At 38.3% G+C, this 22,265-nt stretch overlaps 1 protein-coding gene across 1 annotated transcript in view; it reads right to left on the minus strand.

Annotated features, from left to right (window-relative positions):
- The window catches only part of LOC127878475 (uncharacterized), a 143,340-nt gene that overhangs the window by 70,516 nt on the left and 50,559 nt on the right, over nucleotides 1-22,265 (minus strand). The window contains 5 exon segments of the mRNA XM_052425001.1: nucleotides 39-136; nucleotides 6,850-6,994; nucleotides 8,656-8,734; nucleotides 12,893-12,974; nucleotides 16,902-16,976. Coding sequence (XP_052280961.1) covers nucleotides 39-136; nucleotides 6,850-6,994; nucleotides 8,656-8,734; nucleotides 12,893-12,974; nucleotides 16,902-16,976 — 479 coding nt within the window.

Here is a 22,265-nt window from a genome sequence, read left to right on the forward strand (position 1 = left end):
ATGACTGGGGTCCTGCAGATCAGTTGCCTGTTACTTACCGACTACTTCTTGACGATTGAGGATGTCTGCTGCTACGACGTCCACCTCTAACTCACATGTGGTCAGTCTCTCCACAGCATGGTCAAGCAACATCTCACTGCAGTGGACATTCAGCAGTACATGTACTTAACCCATTTATGACTAGTGGACTCTTCCATCCTTCTAAATTAGATCAATTTATTTCCAAAATTAAGGATGTCTAGTATATTTATTTCTATACTTAGAATATTTCTTACAGAAATTCCTTTAAGCAAATAGCGCAGACCCTGATGAGACGCCGCATCATGCGGCGTCTCATCTGGGTCTACGCCGTTTTCCAAGGCCTTTTTTCTAGACGCTTTGCATAAATGGGTTAATAAATAGACACTTTTTACATCTTGACTCTGTTTTAAAGGGGCCTTTTCACAGATTTTGGCATTTTTTAACTTATTCATTAAATGCTTTATATTGATAAATGTAAACATTGGATCGTAAAAGCTCCAGTAAAAAATCAAGAATAAAATTAAAAAAAGGAAAAGAACATTGCCCGGAGCAGGTTTCGAACCAGTGACCCCTGGAGTCCTGCCAGAGTCCTGAAGTAAAAACGCTTTAGCCTACTGAGCTATTCCGCGGAGTACACATACTTGACGTATTTTATACCTTATATAAGCAATCTTCTTAGTTTCACAAAATTTAACGACAAAAACAGAACTCTCCAAATTATTCAATCGTTTCGCGTTGCAACGCTTTATAATTTTTAGGTTTTAAAATCGTCAAAAGATGCATATAATGGCTATATTTGACCATGGTTAATGTTCAGTATTACTGTTTCCTTACAAATATCATAACTAAAACGAAAATGTGCGAATCTGAAACAACTTTTTTCAATTTTGTCAATTTACCAAAGCGTGAAAAGATCCCTTTAAGAGAAAATTTATCAAGTTGCTAATGTTATTGATTTGTATCTTTTTTTTCTAAATGATTGCTTTGTATGATTTATATTTATTTCACATGTATATTAGGATATAGAGCAATAAATACCCTAATAATGAGATTTGAATAGTGTTTGTATTGAGTATATAAAGTATAAATACAAGTCAAAACAAAAACCAATAACAAGAGCACCGCCTTGCGGGTGCAGACCGCTCATCTATTTTTCTTTTTAAAGGTGAAGGGAACTATCTCAATACTTCAATCAAACAAGAGATGTGTTTGTCAGAAACACAATGCCCCCTATTGCGCCACTTTGAAGCCATATATTTAACCTTTGACCTTGAAGGATGACCTTAACCTTTCACCACTAAAAATGTGCAGCTCCATGAGATACACATGCATGCCAATTATCAAGTTGATATCTTCAATATTGCAAAAGTTATCGCAAAACTTTAACCAAGGTTAAAGTTATAGGTTAAAGTTTTGATGACAGACAGACCAACATAATGACAGACAGACAGACAGGCCGAAAACAATATACCCCCGATCATTCGATCCTGGGGCATAAAAAGATGGATGGGTGGGGTAATGAGGGGTGTATAGTGAGGGGGTGTGGTCATTTATTACATTATCTTCAAAATATAAGAAATAAAAATGCGAAAACAAAATAAAACAAGGGCTGTTTGTAAAACATGCATGCCCCCCAGATGGGCTCTCCGTTGTACTGACAGCCATTGTGTGAATATGTTTTTGTCACTGTGACCTTGACCTTTGACCTAGTGACCTGAAAATCAATAGGGGTCATCTGCCAGTCCTGATCAATGTACCTATGAAGTTTCATGATCCTAGTCATAAGCGTTCTTGAGTTATCATCCGGAAACCATTTTACTATTTCGGGTCACCATGACCTTGACCTTTGACCTAGTGACCTGAAAATCAATAGGGGTCATCTGCGAGTCATGATCAATCTACCTATGAAGTTTCATGATCCTAGGAATAAGCATTCTTTAGTTATCATCTGGAAACCATTTTACTATTACGGGTCACTGTGAACTTGACCTTTGACCTAGTGACCTCAAAATTGATAGGGGTCATCTGTGAGTTATGATCAATGTACCTATGAAGTTTCATGATCCTAGGCATAAGCGTTCTTGAGTTATCATCAGAAAACCATTTTACTATTTCAGGTCACCATGACCTTGACCTTTGACCTAGTGACCTCAAAATCGAAAGGGGTCATCTGCGAGTCATGATCAATGTACCTATGAAGTTTCATGATCGTAGCCATTAGCATTCTTGAGTTATCATCCGAAAACCATTTTACTATTTCAGGTCACCGTGACCTTGACCTTTGATATAGTGACCTGAAAATCAATAGGGGTCAACTGCGAGTCATGATAAATCTACCTATCAAGTTTCATGATCCTAGGCATAAGCGTTCTTGAGTTATCATCCGGAAACCATTTTACTATTTCGGGTCACCGTGACCTTGACCTTTGACCTAGTGATCTAATAATCAATAGGGGTCATCTGCCAGCATTTATCAATCTACCTACGAAGTTTCATGATCCTAGGCATTAGCGTTCTTGAGTTATCATCCGGAAACCATTTGACTATTTCGGGTCACTGTGATCTTGACCTTTAACCTAGTGACCTGAAAATCAATAGGGGTCATCTGCAAGTCATGATCAATCTACCTATGAAGTTTCATGATACTAGGCCTTAGCGTTCTTGAGTTATCATCCGGAAACCATTTTACTAAGTGTAAAAGGGGCCATAATTATGTCAAAATGCTTGATACAGTGGTCTGCTCTTGTTTATAGGTTGGGGTCATGTTGGTACACAAGTATGCAACATATAAACGCAATATGTCAAAGAATATAGGAAATATTTGGGGTAGTACGCAAACTTTAACATAGATTTATCAATAATATGCATATTCTAAGTATAAAAGGGGCAATTATTATGACAAAATGCTTGATAGAGTTGTCTGCTCTTGTTTATAGGTTGGGGGTGATGTTGGTAAACAAGTATGCAAAATATGAAAGCAATATGTCAAGGGACAATGAAAATAAATGGGTTAGTACGAAAACTTTAACATTTGCTGCATATTCTAAGTGGAAAAGGGGCCATAATTATGACAAAATGCTTGTTAGAGTTGTCTGCTTTTGTTTATAGGTTGGGGTCATGTTGGTAAACAAGTATGCAAAATATGAAAGCAATATGTCAAGGGACAATGAAAATAATTGGGGTAGTACGAAAACTTTAACATTTGCATGAAAACGCCGACGCCGGGGTCAGTAGGATAGCTCTACGATATATATTTCAAATATAATAGTCGAGCTAAAAATAAATATGTTTGTTTTTTAACCATGTTTAAAAAAAAAAAAAAAATGGCGAGGGGGGGGTGGGTTGGGTTTAGTGTGAGGGTGTGGTCATTTATAAGATGATCTTTCAAAAAAACAAGGGCTGCTTGTAAAACATGCATGCCCCCCATATGGGCTCTCAGTTGTAGTGACAGCCATTGTGTGAATATGTTTTTGTCACTTTGACCTTGACCTTTGACCTAGTGACCTGAAAATTGATAGGGGTCATCTGCGAGTCATGATCAATGTACCTATGAAGTTTCATGATCCTAGCCATAAGCATTCTTGAGTTATCATCGGGAAACCATTTTACTATTTCGGGTCACTGTGACCTTGACCTTTGACCTAGTGACCTGAAAATCAATAGGGGTCATCTGCCAGTCATGATCAATGTACCTATCAAGTTTCATAATCCTAGGCATAAGCGTTCTTGAGTTATCATCCGGAAACCATTTTACTTATTTGGGTCACCGTGACCTTGACCTTTGACCTAGTGACCTCAAAATCAATAGGGGTCATCTGCAAGTCATGATCAATCTACCTATCAAGTTTCATGATCCTAGGCATAAGCATTCTTGAATTATCATCCAGAAACCATTTTAATATTTTGGGTCACCGTGACCTTGACCTTTGACCTAATGACCTGAAAATCAAAAGGGGTCATCTGCCAGTCATGCTCAATGTACCTATGAAGTTTCATGATCCTAGGCATAAGCGTTCTTGAGTTATCATCTGGAAACCATTTTACTATTTCTGGTCACCATGACCTTGACCTTTGACCTAGTGACCTGAAAATCAATAGGGGTCATCTGCGAGTCATGATCAACGTACCTATGAAGTTTCATGATCCTAGGCATAAGCGTTCTTGAGTTATCATCTGGAAACCATTTTACTATTTTGGGTCACCGTGACCTTGACCTTTGACCTAGTGACCTGAAAATCAATAGGGGTCATCTACGAGTCATGATCAATCTACCTATCAGTTTCATGATCCAAGGCATAAGCGTTCTTGAGTTATCATCCGGTAACCATTTTACTTATTTGGGTCACCGAGACCTTGACCTTTGACCTAGTGACCTCAAAATCAATAGGGGTCATCTGCAAGTCATGATCAATCTACCTATCAAGTTTCATGATCCTAGGCATAAGCATTCTTGAATTATCATCCAGAAACCATTTTAATATTTTGGGTCACCGTGACCTTGACCTTTGACCTAATGACCTGAAAATCAAAAGGGGTCATCTGCCAGTCATGCTCAATGTACCTATGAAGTTTCATGATCCTAGGCATAAGCGTTCTTGAGTTATCATCTGGAAACCATTTTACTATTTCTGGTCACCATGACCTTGACCTTTGACCTAGTGACCTGAAAATCAATAGGGGTCATCTGCGAGTCATGATCAACGTACCTATGAAGTTTCATGATCCTAGGCATAAGCGTTCTTGAGTTATCATCTGGAAACCATTTTACTATTTTGGGTCACCGTGACCTTGACCTTTGACCTAGTGACCTGAAAATCAATTGGGGTCATCTACGAGTCATGATCAATCTACCTATCAGTTTCATGATCCAAGGCATAAGCGTTCTTGAGTTATCATCCGGAAACCATTTTACTATTTCGGGTCACCGTGACCTTGACCTTTGAACTTGTGACCAGAAAATCAATAGGGGTCATCTGCAAGTCATGATCAATCTACCTATCAAGTTTTATGATCCTAGGCATAAACGTTCTTGAGTTATCATCCGGAAACCATTTTACTATTTCGGGTCACTGTGACCTTGACCTTTGACCTAGTGACCTGAAAATCGATAGGGGTCATCTGCTTGTCATGGTCAATCTACCTATCAAGTTTCATGATCCTAGGCATAAGCGTTCTTGAGTTATCATCCGGAAACCATTTTACTATTTCGGGTCACTGTGACCTTGACCCGTGACCTAGTGACCTGAAAATCAAAAGGGGTCATCTGCGAGTCATGATCAATCTACCTATCAAGTTTCATGATCCTAGGCATAAGCTTTCTTGAGTTATCATCGGGAAACCATTTTACTATTTCGGGTCACCGTGACCTTGACCTTTGAGCTAGTGACCTCAAAATCAATAGGGGTCATCTGCGAGTCATGATCAATGTACCTATGAAGTTTCATGATTCTAAGCCCAAGCATTCTTGAGTTATCATCCGGAAACCACCTGGTGGACGGACCGACAGACCGACTGACATGTGCAAAGCAATATACCCCCTCTTCTTCGAAGGGGGGCATAAAAAAAAGAAAAAACAATTGGGGTTTTTTTTTGGGGGGGGGGGGGGGGGGGGGTTCGAGGGGGGGGCGGCATTGGGGATGGTTTGGGTGGAGTCTATTGTAGTATGTCATGTAAGAGTTGTTTTGTCAAAGTATCAATCAAATCTGATCATAAATAACGAAGTCAATTTTTGCAAAATTTAATTCTTTGACCTTGAGAGTCAAGGTCATTCAAAGGTCAAGGTAAAATTCAACTTGCCAGGTACAGTACCCTCATGATAGTATGAAAGTATTTGAAGTTTGAAAGCAATAACCTTGATACTTTAGAAGTAAAGTGGATGTAAACACAAAATTTAACCATATATTCAATGTTACTAGGTCAAAAAAGGGCCATTATTGCGTCAAAATGACAACCAGATTTATGCAACTTGTTCCGTACAGTCCCCTTATAAAAGTTTGTGAGTGTTCCAAGTCTGAAAGCAATAGCTATGATACTTTAGGAGTAAAGCGGCCCAAAACAAAAAACTTAACAACATTTTCAATTTTCTAAGTATAAAGGGGCCATAATTCTGTCAAAATGCCAGTCAGAGCTACATAACTTTGCCTGCACAGTACCCTTATGATAGTAATTAAGTGTCGCAAGTATGAAAGCAATAGCTTTGATACTTTAGGAATAAAGTGGACCTTAACACAAAACTTAACCAAATTTTCAATTTTCTAAGTATAAAAAGGGCACATAATTCTGTCAAAATGCATGCCAGAGTTATCTAACTTTGTCTGCCCAGTCCCCTTATGAGAGTAAGTAAGTGTACCAAGTTGAATGCAATAGCTTTGATGCTTTATGAGAAAAAAGGACCTAAACACAAAACTTAACAAAATTTTCAATTTTTTAAGTATAAAAAGGGCACATAATTCTGTCAAAATGCACGCCAGAGTTATCTAACTTTGCCTGCCCAGTCCCCTCATAATTGTTAGTAAATGTACCAAGTTTGAATGCAATAGCTTTGATACTTTATGAGAAAAGTGGACCTAAACACAAAACTTAACCGGACGCCGACGCTGACGCAGACGCCAAGGTGATGACAATAGCTCATAATTTAAAAAAACAAAAATAGATGAGCTAAAAATGTATAAACAAAGACAACTGCTGTTCCACTAAAAAAACAAACTTGTTGACCATCCATTCAGTAGGTTAACTGGCTGCCTCCCTAATTAGAGTAGAACTGAATGACTTTCAGTTTCATAGAGATCTTTGTAATCATGCCCACAATAAAAGTAATATTCAACTGACCTTGGAATATTTTCAAAGTCCCAGAGCTGTTGTGAGGGAGTAACGGACCCTGACCTATTCAGAAGGCCGGTGAAGGAAACCGGCGTCTTTGGAAGAAACCCATGCCCTTTTTCAGAGCCCTGGCTAAGGATGACCGCGTCTGCTTCTGAAATATGCATGCAGAAAATAAACTATATATTTGTAAAATTCTTCAAATCCTCATTTATTTTTAAAATTAGCCACACAAAAGGTTAAAAAGCAAATTCTTTGAATTGATATCCCCCGCCAATATGCTTCTGGACACAAAAGTATCATATTTGACACTCAAAAAAGCATTTATTCAAGATACAAAGGGCCATAATTCCGTTTTTAACATATGATGAACATTGCCATTTGCATGCATCATCCTCTTATCAATATATATACTCATACCAAGTTTCAATGAAATCTGCCAAAGCACTTCCAAGATATGGCTCCGGACACACAAAAAAAGCATTTTTTCAAGTTACAAAGGGCCATAACTCTATTATTAACTGATGGTGTACAATGCCATTTGGCCTGCATCATCCTCTTATCCATATACATACTCATACTAAGTTTGAATGAAATCCACCAAAGCACTTCCAAAATATGGCTCAGGACGAACGGAAAGACGGACCGAAAGACGGAAGGACAAACAAGGCCAAAACAATATCCCTCCGCCTATGGCGGGGAATAATTACCAGCATTAGGTTACAACTTTTGCTCCATATAACATGCTTGCATATTCATAATGAGAAGATTATCAGGGATGTGATTTAAGAACCACCTGATCTGGAGGAAACGCCCCTTTACATGGTTCAATCAAAAACACTCTTCATTTGTACATAGATCCAGAAAAAGTAAAAACTATTTGTGTCTTGTTCTGAGAAAACTGGGCTTAATTCATGTGCGTAAAGTGTCGTCCCAGATTAGCCTGTGCAGTCCGCACAGGCTAATCAGGGACCACACTTTCTGCTTTAATGGTATTTTTAGTTTCAAGCCAGTCCCTCCTTACCGAAAATCAAGTTTAGGCAGAAAGTGTCGTCCCTGATTAGCCTGTGCTGACTGCACAGGCTAATCTGGGACGACACTTTACGCAAATGAATTAAGCCCAGTTTTCTCAGAACAAGACACATTTGTAAAATTTGTTTGACATGTAAAGGGAGGAAATCAGCTGAAAGGAAGTAAAATCTCACCCCTGGATTATTTATGTCTGATGATCAATTAAATTTTTGTTAAGATTTTTTCCTTTATAAAACCCAATAACGTATGCAAAAATGGTGAGAATTCTCGTATCATAATAATGCTAGCAAGATGCCTATCTGCAAAATGTGTCTGCAATCATTGAACAAGCAGCACCATGCTTATGTTTTTCCTTTGGCCTTTACATTTGCCCTTGATCTTAAAGGCAGATGTGACACATCATGGATGTTACACATGATTCATCATCTTCTCATGGACAACCTTTGTGATAAATTATTTTAAAATTGCATGATGAATGATGAAGGTACAGTATGGACAATATTTTCAGGGTCAAGTTCAACCTTTGAACTCTAAGTGTGACCTTAACCTTTGAGGTAGATATGATTCCAATAATCCGAAGTCAGTAATGTATTGATAACATGTACTGCATGTCATCATAAATTGGAATATCATTTGCACAACAGTTTTTGTCATGGTGAATTTTAGAGATAATCTAATAACTTCTGCTCAACTAAAACTTCACAATTTCACCCAAATCAGCTAACATTACTTAAACAAATTTTAAATTATTAGTTTTTTCAAAAGTCTGTCAATAAATCTTACCAGTGTCCCTTTTCCTCCTAAATTTCACGGCTCCAACGTTGATCATGTTCATTCCATACAGGTTATAATCAATGAACAACTGGAATGTTAACACATACATGTACAATTTAGTTTTAAATAAAGTATGTTGAAAGACGAAATGAGAAGTCATGCACCATTGAAGCAATCTAATATAATTATGAGGTGCATTAAAGTGCATATTAAGTCCCTGACTTCAATTAAATAAAAACTTGACATACTTCCTATGCAATTCTATTTCGTCATATCACATTTAATCCCTCCAGTGAGTCTATGACTGATAGAATTACATTCAAACATCGACTTAACCAAGGTAAGTCTCGTTTAATTTTTAAATTATTTGAAACTGTTAAATTTTATATCTATGAAAGTTTTAGCATATTTGCATTAACTTAAGCATTTCAGCAAAACATGATCCACAAAAACAGATAGGTTGGAAAATAAAAGCAAATTCAATCTACTAAAGTAAAAAAAAGTGTTGTTGTTTTATATTCATTTGCATGTGTGTATATATATATATATATATCGAGGGGTGAACGGAAGACTGTTGTAACTCATATTAAACAAGAGGGCCTGAAAGGCCCAAGGTATCCCCCGCAACATATGCTTTGTTTGAGGATGGGTGCAAATTGGACGGATGAACATAATGATAGATGGACGGACGGAGGACAGCGCTTCCAAGATATGGCTCCGGACACAAAAATGCCTATAGTAAAAAGTATTTTTTCAAGATACAAAGGGCCATAAGTCTGTTTTTAACAGATGGTGTACAATGCCATTTGGCGCGCATCATCCTCTTATGCATATATATACTCAAACCAAGTTTAAATGAAATCCGCCAAAGAACTTCCAAGATATGGCTCCGGACACAAAAGTGCCGGACGGACGGAAGGACGGCCGGACGGACAACGCCAAAAAAAAACAACCTCTCCGCATCTGGCGGGGGATAATAAAGAAGGAGATACAACAGTTTTCCGTTCAGCCCTCGATATTTATATATATGTAGTAGAAGATTCTCAATAATGTGGAACTGTTTTTTATCTAAAAACCGTCATTTCATCCACTTTTCTGAAAAATAATCATAAATTGACACTAGCTAATTTATCCATGAGTGATTGTGTAACTAAACAAGAGCTGTCAGTGGACAGCGCGCTCGACTATTCGAGTGCTTGACAGTATAACATTAGCCATCATGGGGAAATTGTTCATATTCAATAATTTATTGGACGATCTTTCAAAAATAAAAAAAGGAAAAAACTAAAAAAAAATTATTTTTTTTTGGGGGGGGGGGGGGGGTATAATGTGGGGTGTGGTAATTTATCAGATGATGTTTAAAAAAAAAATGGGGGGTGGGGGGGGGGTAGGGGGGTGAGAGGGTGGTATAATGTGGGGTGTGGTTATATATTAGGTGATGTTTAAAAAAAAATTAGGGGGGCGTGGGGGGATAGGGGGGGTGGGGGTGGGAGGGGGGTATAATGTGGGGTGGGGTAATTTATTAGATGATGTTTAAAAAATAAATTGGGGGGGGGGAGGTTGGGGGGGGGGGGAAGGGATTCTGGGTAGGGGCGTGGGGTATTGTTTGGGTGGAATCCATTGTGGTATTCAGGTAAGTGTTCTTTTGTCAAAGTAATAATAAAATGTGATCATAAATAAAGAAGTTATGGCAATTTAAGCAAAATGTTCAATTATCTAAGTGTAAAAGGGGCCATAATTATGTCAAAATGCTTGATACAGTGGTCTGCTCTTGTTTATAGGTTGGGGTCATGTTGGTAAACAAGTATGCAACATATAAACGCAATATGTCAAAGGATATAGGAAATATTTGGGGTAGTACGCAAACTTTAACAGATTTATCAATAATATGCATATTCTAAGTATAAAAGGGGCAATAATTATGACAAAATGCTTGATAGAGTTGTCTGCTCTTGTTTATAGATTGGGGTGATGTTGGTAAACAAGTATGCAAAATATGAAAGCAATATGTCAAGGGACAATGAAAATAAATGGGGTAGTACGAAAACTTTAACATTTGCTGCATATTCTAAGTGGAAAAGGGGCCATAATTATGACAAAATGCTTGATAGAGTTGTCTGCTCTTGTTAATAGGTTGGGGTCATGTTGGTAAACAAGTATGCAAAATATGAAAGCAATATGTCAAGGGACAAAGAAAATATTTGGGGTAGTACAACAACTTTAACATTTGCACGCTAAAGCTAACGCAGACACCGACGCCGGGGTGAGTAGGATAGCTCCACTATATATATTTCATATATAATAGTCGAGCTAAAAATTACAATTAAATACATGTGGCTCTGGGGTGTTGGATTTGGGTCGTGTAAATGTTGTGTTAACAGTTTTTGGGGTCAAATTTGGGGACGAAATCCAGTTCCATTCCCAATAATCTTATTGTTACTTAATATATATATATATATATATATATACTTGAAAACTGGCAAAGTATATTGTCTGAATACATAAACATACTGTTGATATACCATTAAAAGCTTACAGTCCTTTTACCTGCAGAGCGTAGGATATGTGTAACTTCAAAAGCTTACAGCTCTATTTATTACCTGCTGATTGAAGGGTATGTTTGCCTTTAAAAGGTTACATCCCTATTTATTACATGCATGGTGTATGGTATGTGTGCCTTTAAAAGGTTGCATCCCAATTTATTACATACATGGTGTATGGTATGTGTGCCTTTAAAAGGTTACATCCCTATTTATTACATGCATAGTGTATGGTATGTGTGCCTTTAAAAGGTTAATTCCCTATTTATTACATGCATAGTGTATGTTATGTGTGCCTTTAAAAGGTTACATCCCTATTTATTACATGCATGGTGTATGGTGTGCGTGCCTTTAAAAGGATACATCCCTATTTATTACCTGCAGAGTGTATGGTATGTGTGCCTTTTAAAGGTTACATCCCTATTTGTTACCTGCAGAGTGTATGGTATGTGTGCCTTTAAAAGGTTACAGCCATATTTATTACCTACATAGTGTAAGGATATGTGTGCCTTTAAAAGGTTACATCCCTATTTATTACCTGCATAATGTATGGTATGTGTGCCTTTAAAAGGTTATATCCCTATTTATTACCTGCAGAGTGTAAGGTATGTGTGCCTTTAAAAGGTTACATCCCTATTTATTACCTGCATAGTGTAAGGATATGTGTGCCTTTAAAAGGTTACATCCCTATTTATTACCTGCAGAGTGTAGGGTATGTGTGCCTTTAAAAGGTTACATCCCTATTTATTACATGCATAGTGTATGGTATGTGTGCCTTTAAAACGTTATATCCCTATTTATTACATGCATGGTGTAGGATATGCGTGTCTTTAAAAGGTTACAGCCCTATTTATTGCCTGCAGAGTGTAAGGATATGTGTACCTTTAAAATGTTACATCCCTATTTATTACATGCATAGTGTATGGTATGTGTGCCTTTAAAAGGTTACATCCCTATTTATTACACGCATAGTGTATGGTATGTGTGCCTTTAAAAGGTTACAGCCCTATTTATTACATGCCTAGAGTATGGTATGTGTGCCTTTTAAAGGTTACATCCGTATTTATTACCTGCATAGTGTAGGGTATGTGTGCCTCTAAAAGGTAACTGCCCTATTTATAACATGCATAATGTATGGTATGTGTGCCTTAAAAAGGTTACATCAGTATTTATTACCTGCAGAGTGTAAGGTATGTGTGCCTTTAAAAGGTTACATCCCTATTTGTTACCTGCAGAGTGTAGGTTATGTGTTCCTTTAAAAGATTACATCCCTATTTATTACATGCATAGTGTATGGTATATGTGCCTTTAAAAGGTTACAGCCCTATTTATTACCTGCAGAGTGTACAATATGTGTGCCTTGAAAAGCTTACAGCTCTATTTATTACATGCAGAGTGTAGGATATGTGTTCCTTTAAAAGGTTACAACCCTATTTATTACATGCATAGTGTATTGTTTGTGTGCCTTGAAAAGGTTACATCCCTATTTATTACCTGCAGAGTGTATGGTATATGTGCCTTTAAAATGTTACAGCCCTATTTATTACCTGTAGAGTGTAGGGTATATGTGCCTTGAAAAGCTTACAGCTCTATTTATTACCTGCCGAGTGTAAGGTATGTGTGCCTTTAAAAGGTTACATCTCTGTTTATTACATGCATGGTGTATTGTATGTGTGCCTTTAAAAGGTTACAGCCCTATTTGTTACCTGTAGAGTGTAGGGGATATGTGCCTCATGGGGCTGGAAGGGCTTGTTAAATACCGCACCACCTAGCAGCAGATCAGCAGCTCTGAAACACAAACAGCACCAACAAGTAGGGGACAATAATGAGCCTCAAACACAAACAGCAACAACAAGTAGGGGACAATAATATGAGCCTCAAACACAAACAGCAACAACAAGGTAGGGGACAATAATATGAGCCTCAAACACAAACAGCAACAACAAGGTAGGGGACAATAATATGAGCCTCAAACACAAACAGCAACAACAAGTAGGGGACAATAATATGAGCCTCAAACACAAACAGCAACAACAAGTAGGGGAAAATGATAAGAGCCTCAAACACAAACAGCAACAACAAGTAGGGGACAATAATATGAGCCTCAAACACAAACAGCAACAACAAGTAGGGGACAATAATATGAGCCTCAAACACAAACAGCAACAACAAGGTAGGGGACAATAATATGAGCCTCAAACACAAACAGCAACAACAAGGTAGGGGACAATAATATGAGCCTCAAACACAAACAGCAACAACAAGGTAGGGGACAATAATATGAGCCTCAAACACAAACAGCAACAACAAGTAGGGGACAATAATATGAGCCTCAAACACAAACAGCAACAACAAGGTAGGGGACAATAATATGAGCCTCAAACACAAACAGCAACAACAAGGTAGGGGACAATAATATGAGCCTCAAACACAAACAGCAACAACAAGGTAGGGGACAATAATATGAGCCTCAAACACAAACAGCAACAACAAGTAGGGGACAATAATATGAGCCTCAAACACAAACAGCAACAACAAGTAGGGGACAATAATATGAGCCTCAAACACAAACAGCAACAACAAGGTAGGGGACATTAATATGAGCCTCAAACACAAACAGTAACAACAAGTAGGGGACAATAATATGAGCCTCAAACACAAACAGCAACAACAAGTAGGGGACAATAATATGAGCCTCAAACACAAACAGCAACAACAAGTAGGGGACAATAATATGAGCCTCAAACACAAACAGCAACAACAAGTAGGGGACAATAATATGAGCCTCAAACAAAAACAGCAACAACAAGTAGGGGACAATAATATGAGCCTCAAACACAAACAGCAACAACAAGTAGGGGACATTAATATGAGCCTCAAACACAAACAGCAACAACAAGGTAGGGGACAATAATATGAGCATCAAACACAAAAAGCAACAACAAGGTAGGGGACAATAATATGAGCCTCAAACACAAACAGCAACAACAAGTAGGGGACAATAATATGAGCCTCAAACACAAACAGCAACAACAAGGTAGGGGACAATAATATGAGCCTCAAACACAAACAGCAACAACAAGGTAGGGGACAATAATATGAGCCTCAAACACAAACAGCAACAACAAGTAGGGGACAATAATATGAGCCTCAAACACAAACAGCAACAACAAGTAGGGTACAATAATATGAGCCTCAAACACAAACTGCAACAACAAGTAGGGGACAATAATATGAGCCTCAAACACAAACAGCAACAACAAGGAAGGGGACAATAATAAGAGCCTCAAACACAAACAGCAACAACAAGTAGGGGACAATAATATGAGCCTCAAACACAAACAGCAACAACAAGTAGGGGACAATAATATGAGCCTCAAACACAAACAGCAACAACAAGGTAGAGGACAATAATAAGTGCCTCAAACACAAACAGCAACAACAAGGTAGGGGACAATAATATGAGCCTCAAACACAAACAGCAACAACAAGGTAGGGGACAATAATATGAGCCTCAAACACAAACAGCAACAACAAGGTAGGGGACAATAATAAGAGCCTCAAACACAAACAGCAACAACAAGTAGGGGACAATAATATGAGCCTCAAACACAAACAGCAACAACAAGTAGGGGACAATAATATGAGCCTCAAACACAAACAGCAACAACAAGTAGGGGACAATAATATGAGCCTCAAACACAAACAGCAACAACAAGGTAGGGGACAATAATATGAGTCTCAAACACAAACAGCAACAACAAGAAGGGGACAATAATATGAGCCTCAAACACAAACAGCAACAACAAGAAGGGGACAATAATATGAGCCTCAAACACAAACAGCAACAACAAGTAGGGGACAATAATAAGAGCCTCAAACACAAACAGCAACAACAAGGTAGGGAACAATAATATGAGCCTAAAACACAAACAGCAACAACAAATAGGGGACAATAATATGAGCCTCAAACACAAACAGCAACAACAAGGTAGGGGACAATAATATGAGCCTCAAACACAAACAGCAACAACAAGGTAGGGACAATAATATGAGGCTCAAACACAAACAGCAACAACAAGGTAGGGGACAATAATATGAGCCTCAAACACAAACAGCAACAACAAGGTAGGGGACAATAATATGAGCCTCAAACACAAACAGCAACAACCAGTAGGGGACAATAATATGAGCCTCAAACACAAACAGCAACAACAAGTAGGGGAAAATAATAAGAGCCTCAAACACAAACAGCAACAAGGTAGGGGACAATAATATGAGCCCCAAACACAAACAGCAACAACAAGGTAGGGGACAATAATATGAGCCTCAAACACAAACAGCAACAACAAGGTAGGGGACAATAATATGAGCCTCAAACACAAACAGCAACAACAAGGTAGGGGACAATAATATGAGCCTCAAACACAAACATCAACAACAAGTAGGGGACAATAATATGAGCCTCAAACACAAACAGCAACAACAAGGTAGGGGACAATAATATGAGCCTCACTCTGGGAAAATGGCTATATGTATGTGTGTCAAGTGTCATCCAAGACTAGCCTGGGCAGAATGCACAGGCTAATCAAGGACAACATTTAACACCATAACTGAATTTCCGCTAAGAAGAGACTTTCTTAAAATGAAACCACTATATAAATGGAAATAGCTGACCCTGATTAGACTGTGCAGACTGCACAAGCTAACCTGGATCGACACATTTCGTACTGGCATAATCCCCAATTTCCTAGAACGAGGGGAAAGTTATAACTAATAGAATTATATGTCCTGTATTATGTGAGTCCCAGCACTCCTACTTATTAACTTACTGGACTCACAAAAGTAAGGTCAAATTTTGAATTTTGGCTAAATTTCTAGCCTTTCAGAATTTTACAGGATGGTATTCAATTTTCGTGTGGTCTTTGGTATAATGACCACTAACCTAGCTAACATGTATTTACGGAACACAAATAACATGCTTCAATACATATTTATTCAGTATGTCCCCAATTGTCTTTGCAAACAGAAGACAGAAATTACTTAACTCCATATGTGGTGTATTAAGGGATTGTCAAACAGTATGATTTCCTTAAGGGATTGTCCAACACAATAATACTCTCACAATGTCCTTAGCTTTTAAAATAACACTCTCTAGGGTTAATTTGATTGATTCATCAGAAAAGAAAAAAAAGCTCAAATAGCATTACCATTTTTAGGTGATTAAATTGTCCTAGACAAGTCTCCATATAAGACAAACAATTATTTCTTTACTGTGACATCTTAGAGCTTGCAGCAGAATTAGGTTCCATTCCCCTGAACAAAAATGTATAATTTCCCTTATACCAGCAGTAAAATTATCCCGTTATTTTAATCTTCATGTTGAAATAAGAGACTTAATTTGGACCTTTAATTGACAAAATAAGACTTAGAGGCATTGTTGCATACGTTTCCAGCTTTCTAGTTTGAAGGTAATATAATTTAGCATTTATAGCAAAGCATTCTATTAATGTTGTATAACACTGTAGCATATAACAATGTTATCACACACACACACGCACACACATAAAATTCCCCATTTTTTTCTTAATATTACCCATCTTGAGGGCCCCTCCCCCTTTTCCACACAGGCAAAAACAACAACACTGAAGTGACAATTGCCATATGCAGCGAGAGCCTATATGACTGCTATGCACAACAGTTTGTTTTCCTTACTTTCTGATCATGATGGGATTGTACAGGTAGATTTTCAAGAACTCTTGATCCGCATCGTGGTACCCGTACATTGATCTGAAAAAGGTAGAGGTATAATCTGTAAACTGGATCAATTACCAGTTCCTTCAAGATTATGTAATTATTACAATTTCAACATACAGTGCATAAGACAGTATTCTTTCTTTATTTACAGCATATTCAGGATTACTTCCAAAATTTACATTTTCACAAAAAAGCTTAATACAAAGGTATAAGAAACAAGATGCTGCATTCAACATACACATACATGTATGCCCACATATATATGACTTGTCAGTATTGAATCATTATACCAGTTGAATAAGTCTAGGTCCAAAAGTAGGTCAAGGTAAACTAGAGCTTTGTCACAGACGTGACTAATACCCCCACATGCCGCATTAACACAGAATATTTTGCATGTTGTCTTCACAAAAAACAACAGACACCATGCTCAATGTTTAAAAGGCACTAAGTGACCCTGTGACCTAGTTTTTGACCTGGCATGGCCCATGTTCAAACTTGACCTAAACATCATCTAGATACCGTAATAAGTTATGTATAAGGCGCACTTTTTTACTCCCAAATTTGATTAAAAAAACTTGATGCGCGTTATGCACAATAACAGGCATGCCAAGACATTTTTTCCCTGTCAGTTACCCAGTTACGGTAACTCGGACCATTCTGTTCCCAGTCGATTTAACTGTAACTATGTTAATAATTGTATTATATTTACGATCTGAATATAGATTAACAAACGTTATAAAGTTAACATTAATATCTTTTTCAGGTACGTACAGAGCATCGAAATCAAATAAATTTGAAGAAGAAAATGAAAAACAAGGAAGCCATTTTTATTTAAAATTTACTGTTTATTCCCACAATATTATACCCTACTGTACTAGGGTTACACAATTTACTTGGGGGCACTTGTCGATTTACAATAGAATGTCGGCAAGGCCTTTCCCGACATTGATGATTATTTTTATTGCTTTTCAAATGTGTTAATAAAATTGATGTTGTGTTTGTTCACACGTTTTCATACGTCTTGTCAAGATTTGAGTCACCTGTCAAGTTTTGTGTAGCTGGGCTATTATCAAAACACGCGAACCGGCAAACGGCATCACACCTCCACTGTTTAATTATCGCGTGTAATGTCAGTAATGGTGTTGAGAAGTTTGAGTCGTTAAAGTCACCTGTCAATTTTACTGAGCAACTGAATGTGCACTAAACAACACTCTTCAACATGAATAAAAACTGCACATTTGCCATTTTTAATCATTATAAAAATTGTCATTAGACTTACCGTATCTTGAAAATAGAACACCGTATCCTGAATAGCACTGCGATCGACAGAGAAAGAATCTTGAAATTGTCAGTCACAATATTGTCCGTCCGAAACCCAGTCTTCGTAGAACGATGGGGCAAGTACGATAGGCCTACACAGCAAAATAAAAACTTGCTGTCATCCAGTATGCGGAGGAGCACGGCAACCGAGCTGCTGGCCGACAGTTCAGTATCGGAGTCATCCATCCGGGAATGGCGAAAAAAGAAGGATGACATTATGAAAATGCTGAAGACGAAGCAGGCGGCGCGGGTTCTTTGGCACACTACATTTCTCTTGAAGAGCAGCTCCTTGCCTGGGTTACCAAAAGTCGTGAGGGTGGCGTCACTGTTTCAACAGTCGAGCTGCGGATTGAAGCACGTCGCCTCGCAGCTTTGTCACCCAATATGGAGAAGTTTAAGGGTTCTGCAGACTGGGCTTATGCCTTCCTACGAAGACATCATCTCTCCATTAGGAGACGTACTCACATTGCCCAGAAGCTCCCAGCCGACTTTGAAACACAGCTGATCGAGTTCCAGCGCTTTGTCATACGGCAGCGCCTACAATGGGACTACGATCTGTCGCAGATTGGGAACGCAGACCAGACACCCCTAACATTCGATCTGCCATATAGCACGACTATCACCGCCAAGGGCAGCAAGTCCGTCTCAATCAACACCACGGGGAACGAGAAGAACCACTTCACTGTGATGCTTCGTGCACAGCTGATGGCGGCAAGCTACTTCCCTATGTGGTGTTCAAGAGGAAGACCTTACCGAAGGGAGCAAAATGGCCATCTGGCATCATTGTCCGTTGCCAGGATAAAGGGTGGATGGACAACAACCTGGTGAAGGACTGGGTGAAACAAGTCTGGGGAAAGCGTCCGGGAGGCTTTTCCAGACGAAGCATGTTAGTGCTAGATGCCTTCCGGTGCCACCGTTCCCCAGCACTTAAAGAGCTCCTGAAAGATGACTTTCGGACAACGTTGGTGATCATCCCTGGGGGTATGATGAGTATGCTCCAGCCCCTGGATGTATCGATCAACAAACCAATGAAAGCGCTTCTCCAAAGACGATGGAACGCCTGGTATTGCGATGGTGACCACACATTCACTGCGGGTGGACGAATGCGGAAGCCCGAACTAGAAGAAATTCGTCAGTGGATTGTGGACGCCTGGACAGAATTGGACCCCGACATCATCATTAGAGCCTTCAAGAAATGCAGCATAAGCAACAATCTCGACAGATCAGAAGACGACGCATTATGGGACGACAGCAGCAAACAGAGGGAAGAAGACTCCACCATCGACACCTCCACTACCGACGACGATCTTCAAGACGACTTCTACTGCGACGACACACCACAAAAAATGACCGACGATGACATTGCCAGATTGTTCGACAGCGACGACGATGACAAAGAATTCGAAGGATTTGACGTTTCGGACATAGACGGACGACCCTTATAGAGACGATCAACGACAACAACAAAGGTCCTATTCAGGACCGCGCATATTCTGGAAATAATATTTTGCAAATTGTCAAACACAAATATTTGTGTAATGTCACCTTACCATCTATATCGCATAGACGCTCGAAATAACGCGCGAGATCGGCAATTTAAATAAAACGATTTTCTTTTAGCCCATGGAGTATGGAACCGAATGTTTCCCAGTTTTTTTGCATCAAAAACTTTTTTTCCCGATTTTTTGCTTCAAAAAGTTGATGCGCGTTATACACAAATGCGCCTTATACACAACGTTTTACGGTACAACTTCTGACCAAGTTTGGCGAAGCTCTGATGAAAACTACTTGAATTAAAGAGCAGACACCATGCTCAATGTTTAAAAGTGACCCGTGACCTACTTTTTTACCCGGCATGACCCATATTCCAACTTGACCTAGACATCATCTAGATACAACATCTTAATACGGACTGACCGACCGACAGACACTGACAGACCGACCGCCCGACAGACAAGCTCACTCCTATATACCCCCCTAAACTTTGTTTGTGGGGGTATAAAAAGAGGTCAGATGATGTGGGTTTGTTGTAAGTTTTCATAGATTACACACATTCAAGTATCAAATCTTTGTACCAAGTGGTATTGATGACAGACGAAATGCAAACTTTGGGGGTAACCAATAATTTGGACCGTCTGAATCAGTCCAAATGTAGGTCAATATCAAAGCCATGAGGTAAGGTGATGTTGGTGTAACGATAGTGTTCAAAGACACAACATGCAATATGGGGTTAACCTCATAAGAATGGAAGAAAGAACAAACAAACAGTCAGGCCAATTTCTATACGCTTCCGGCATGTGTAGATGCTGTGGGCATAAAACATAAGTAAGGATTTACTGGACTTGACTTTCTGTTTCATATACCCTAATTTGAGAATCAATCCCTAGGTTTTTTCAGCTTATATACCAAAAGCTGATCTTCACAATTTAAAAAGATCACATTTTTTTTATTGTATAATATGGTTTCAATACAATATGCGAATTTTGTAACTATGCTTATATTCCTTAACAGTATTTTGACATCATATTAAAATATCAGAATTTTAACAAACACACGTTTAATTTTCACAAAATGACCAGGCCAATGGTTTTCAAAAATGTTGGTGTAAATCCCCTGGGACTGGTCTACTCCCAATAATAAACTTCAATCCCATCAAATACGTGATATTTGTCCAGTATGTTGATACTGTTGGGTGTTAAAATGGATTATGTCGTATATTTGAAATATAATATTGAAACATATTAATACATGGCTTCACAGCATTAAAATTTATACAACACATACAAAATATTACTACAGAGTTAAAAAATAAATGGGCCCCCACTCTTATGGAGACAAACCCTATATCTCAACCACCTGAGTAATGTGGCCATAACAAATGTTTAATTGATGTAAAACACTTATAAACAAAAAGCTGTTAATATATTTCACAAGTACTGTAAAACCATTAAATTTCGTGTGGTACGAATTTTCGTAGATTTCGTTGGTCCGCTGAACCACGAATTCAAGTACCAACGATTATTTATACATTTTTCATCCGAAATCGGTCATTTCCGAATGTCATTTCCGACATTTTCTTTTGTTGTCGGTTACTAGTATCAGAGATATTTTTTTTGTAATAATTACTTTACTTCAGTAGGTCTTATTTCACTATTTCTTGACTAATAAAAATATTTCCTAATTGAAAATGTTTTCTTCCACTGAATCGTTAGTGACCTGTGTCAATAATGCTTCAGTCATAGACTGAGCCTTTGCAGGGTGGGGCAATCCTGCTATAGTAGGAGAACGTGTCTGAACTGTTCCCGTTTTCAACCATTTTGAAAGAGACATTGTTTGATTGAGATATGCTAGTTAATACAATATGTTGTTTTCTTGATAAGTGTTTGGGTAATAATACTTTTTTTACGTAACGTCATCAAATTAACAGATTGCAGATTTATCACATATGTCAATTAGTGCCAATTAAAGTATAAAGAGACATAACGGTTTTCACACGTGTATTTTGGGGACCTTATTCAGTGTTTTTTTTTCAGTTTTGGGGGTAGGGGGTCGGGTCCCCCGAGAGGGGGAAAATTCGCGCGTAAATGGGGAAAAGGGGGAAATTTCTATGCTTAGCTAGTAACAGTACCAAATCAAGTTTTAACACTATAATTCACCATACAGAGGGAGAAAAACATAATTCAAACTCTTTTATTCATTAACATGTTATGTTCATGTTCAAAGTTCAACATTTCTGGCCTTTTCAGCGAATTTATCAATTATTCTGGTGACCTCCTCTTCACCAAGTCTCTCTGTGTGCAGACAAAGTCTGATCAGGGACTTCAGTGTAGCTTCCCCAAGCCTGTTTCTCTGTGGCATGCAAAGCAGGTTGAGCAAACTTATAAACAGTCTTTCAACACCCTCTTGACCGGACGTTTCTGGCGTTTCACTGCCGGCATTTGAAGAAGACCGACTTTTAAGTTGTACTTGTTTGAAAAGAATATCAATTTATTTTTAAGTTAA

The sequence above is a fragment of the Dreissena polymorpha genome, chromosome 4, assembly GCF_020536995.1.
Source record: "Dreissena polymorpha isolate Duluth1 chromosome 4, UMN_Dpol_1.0, whole genome shotgun sequence".
Classification (NCBI taxonomy): Eukaryota; Metazoa; Mollusca; class Bivalvia; order Myida; family Dreissenidae; genus Dreissena; species Dreissena polymorpha.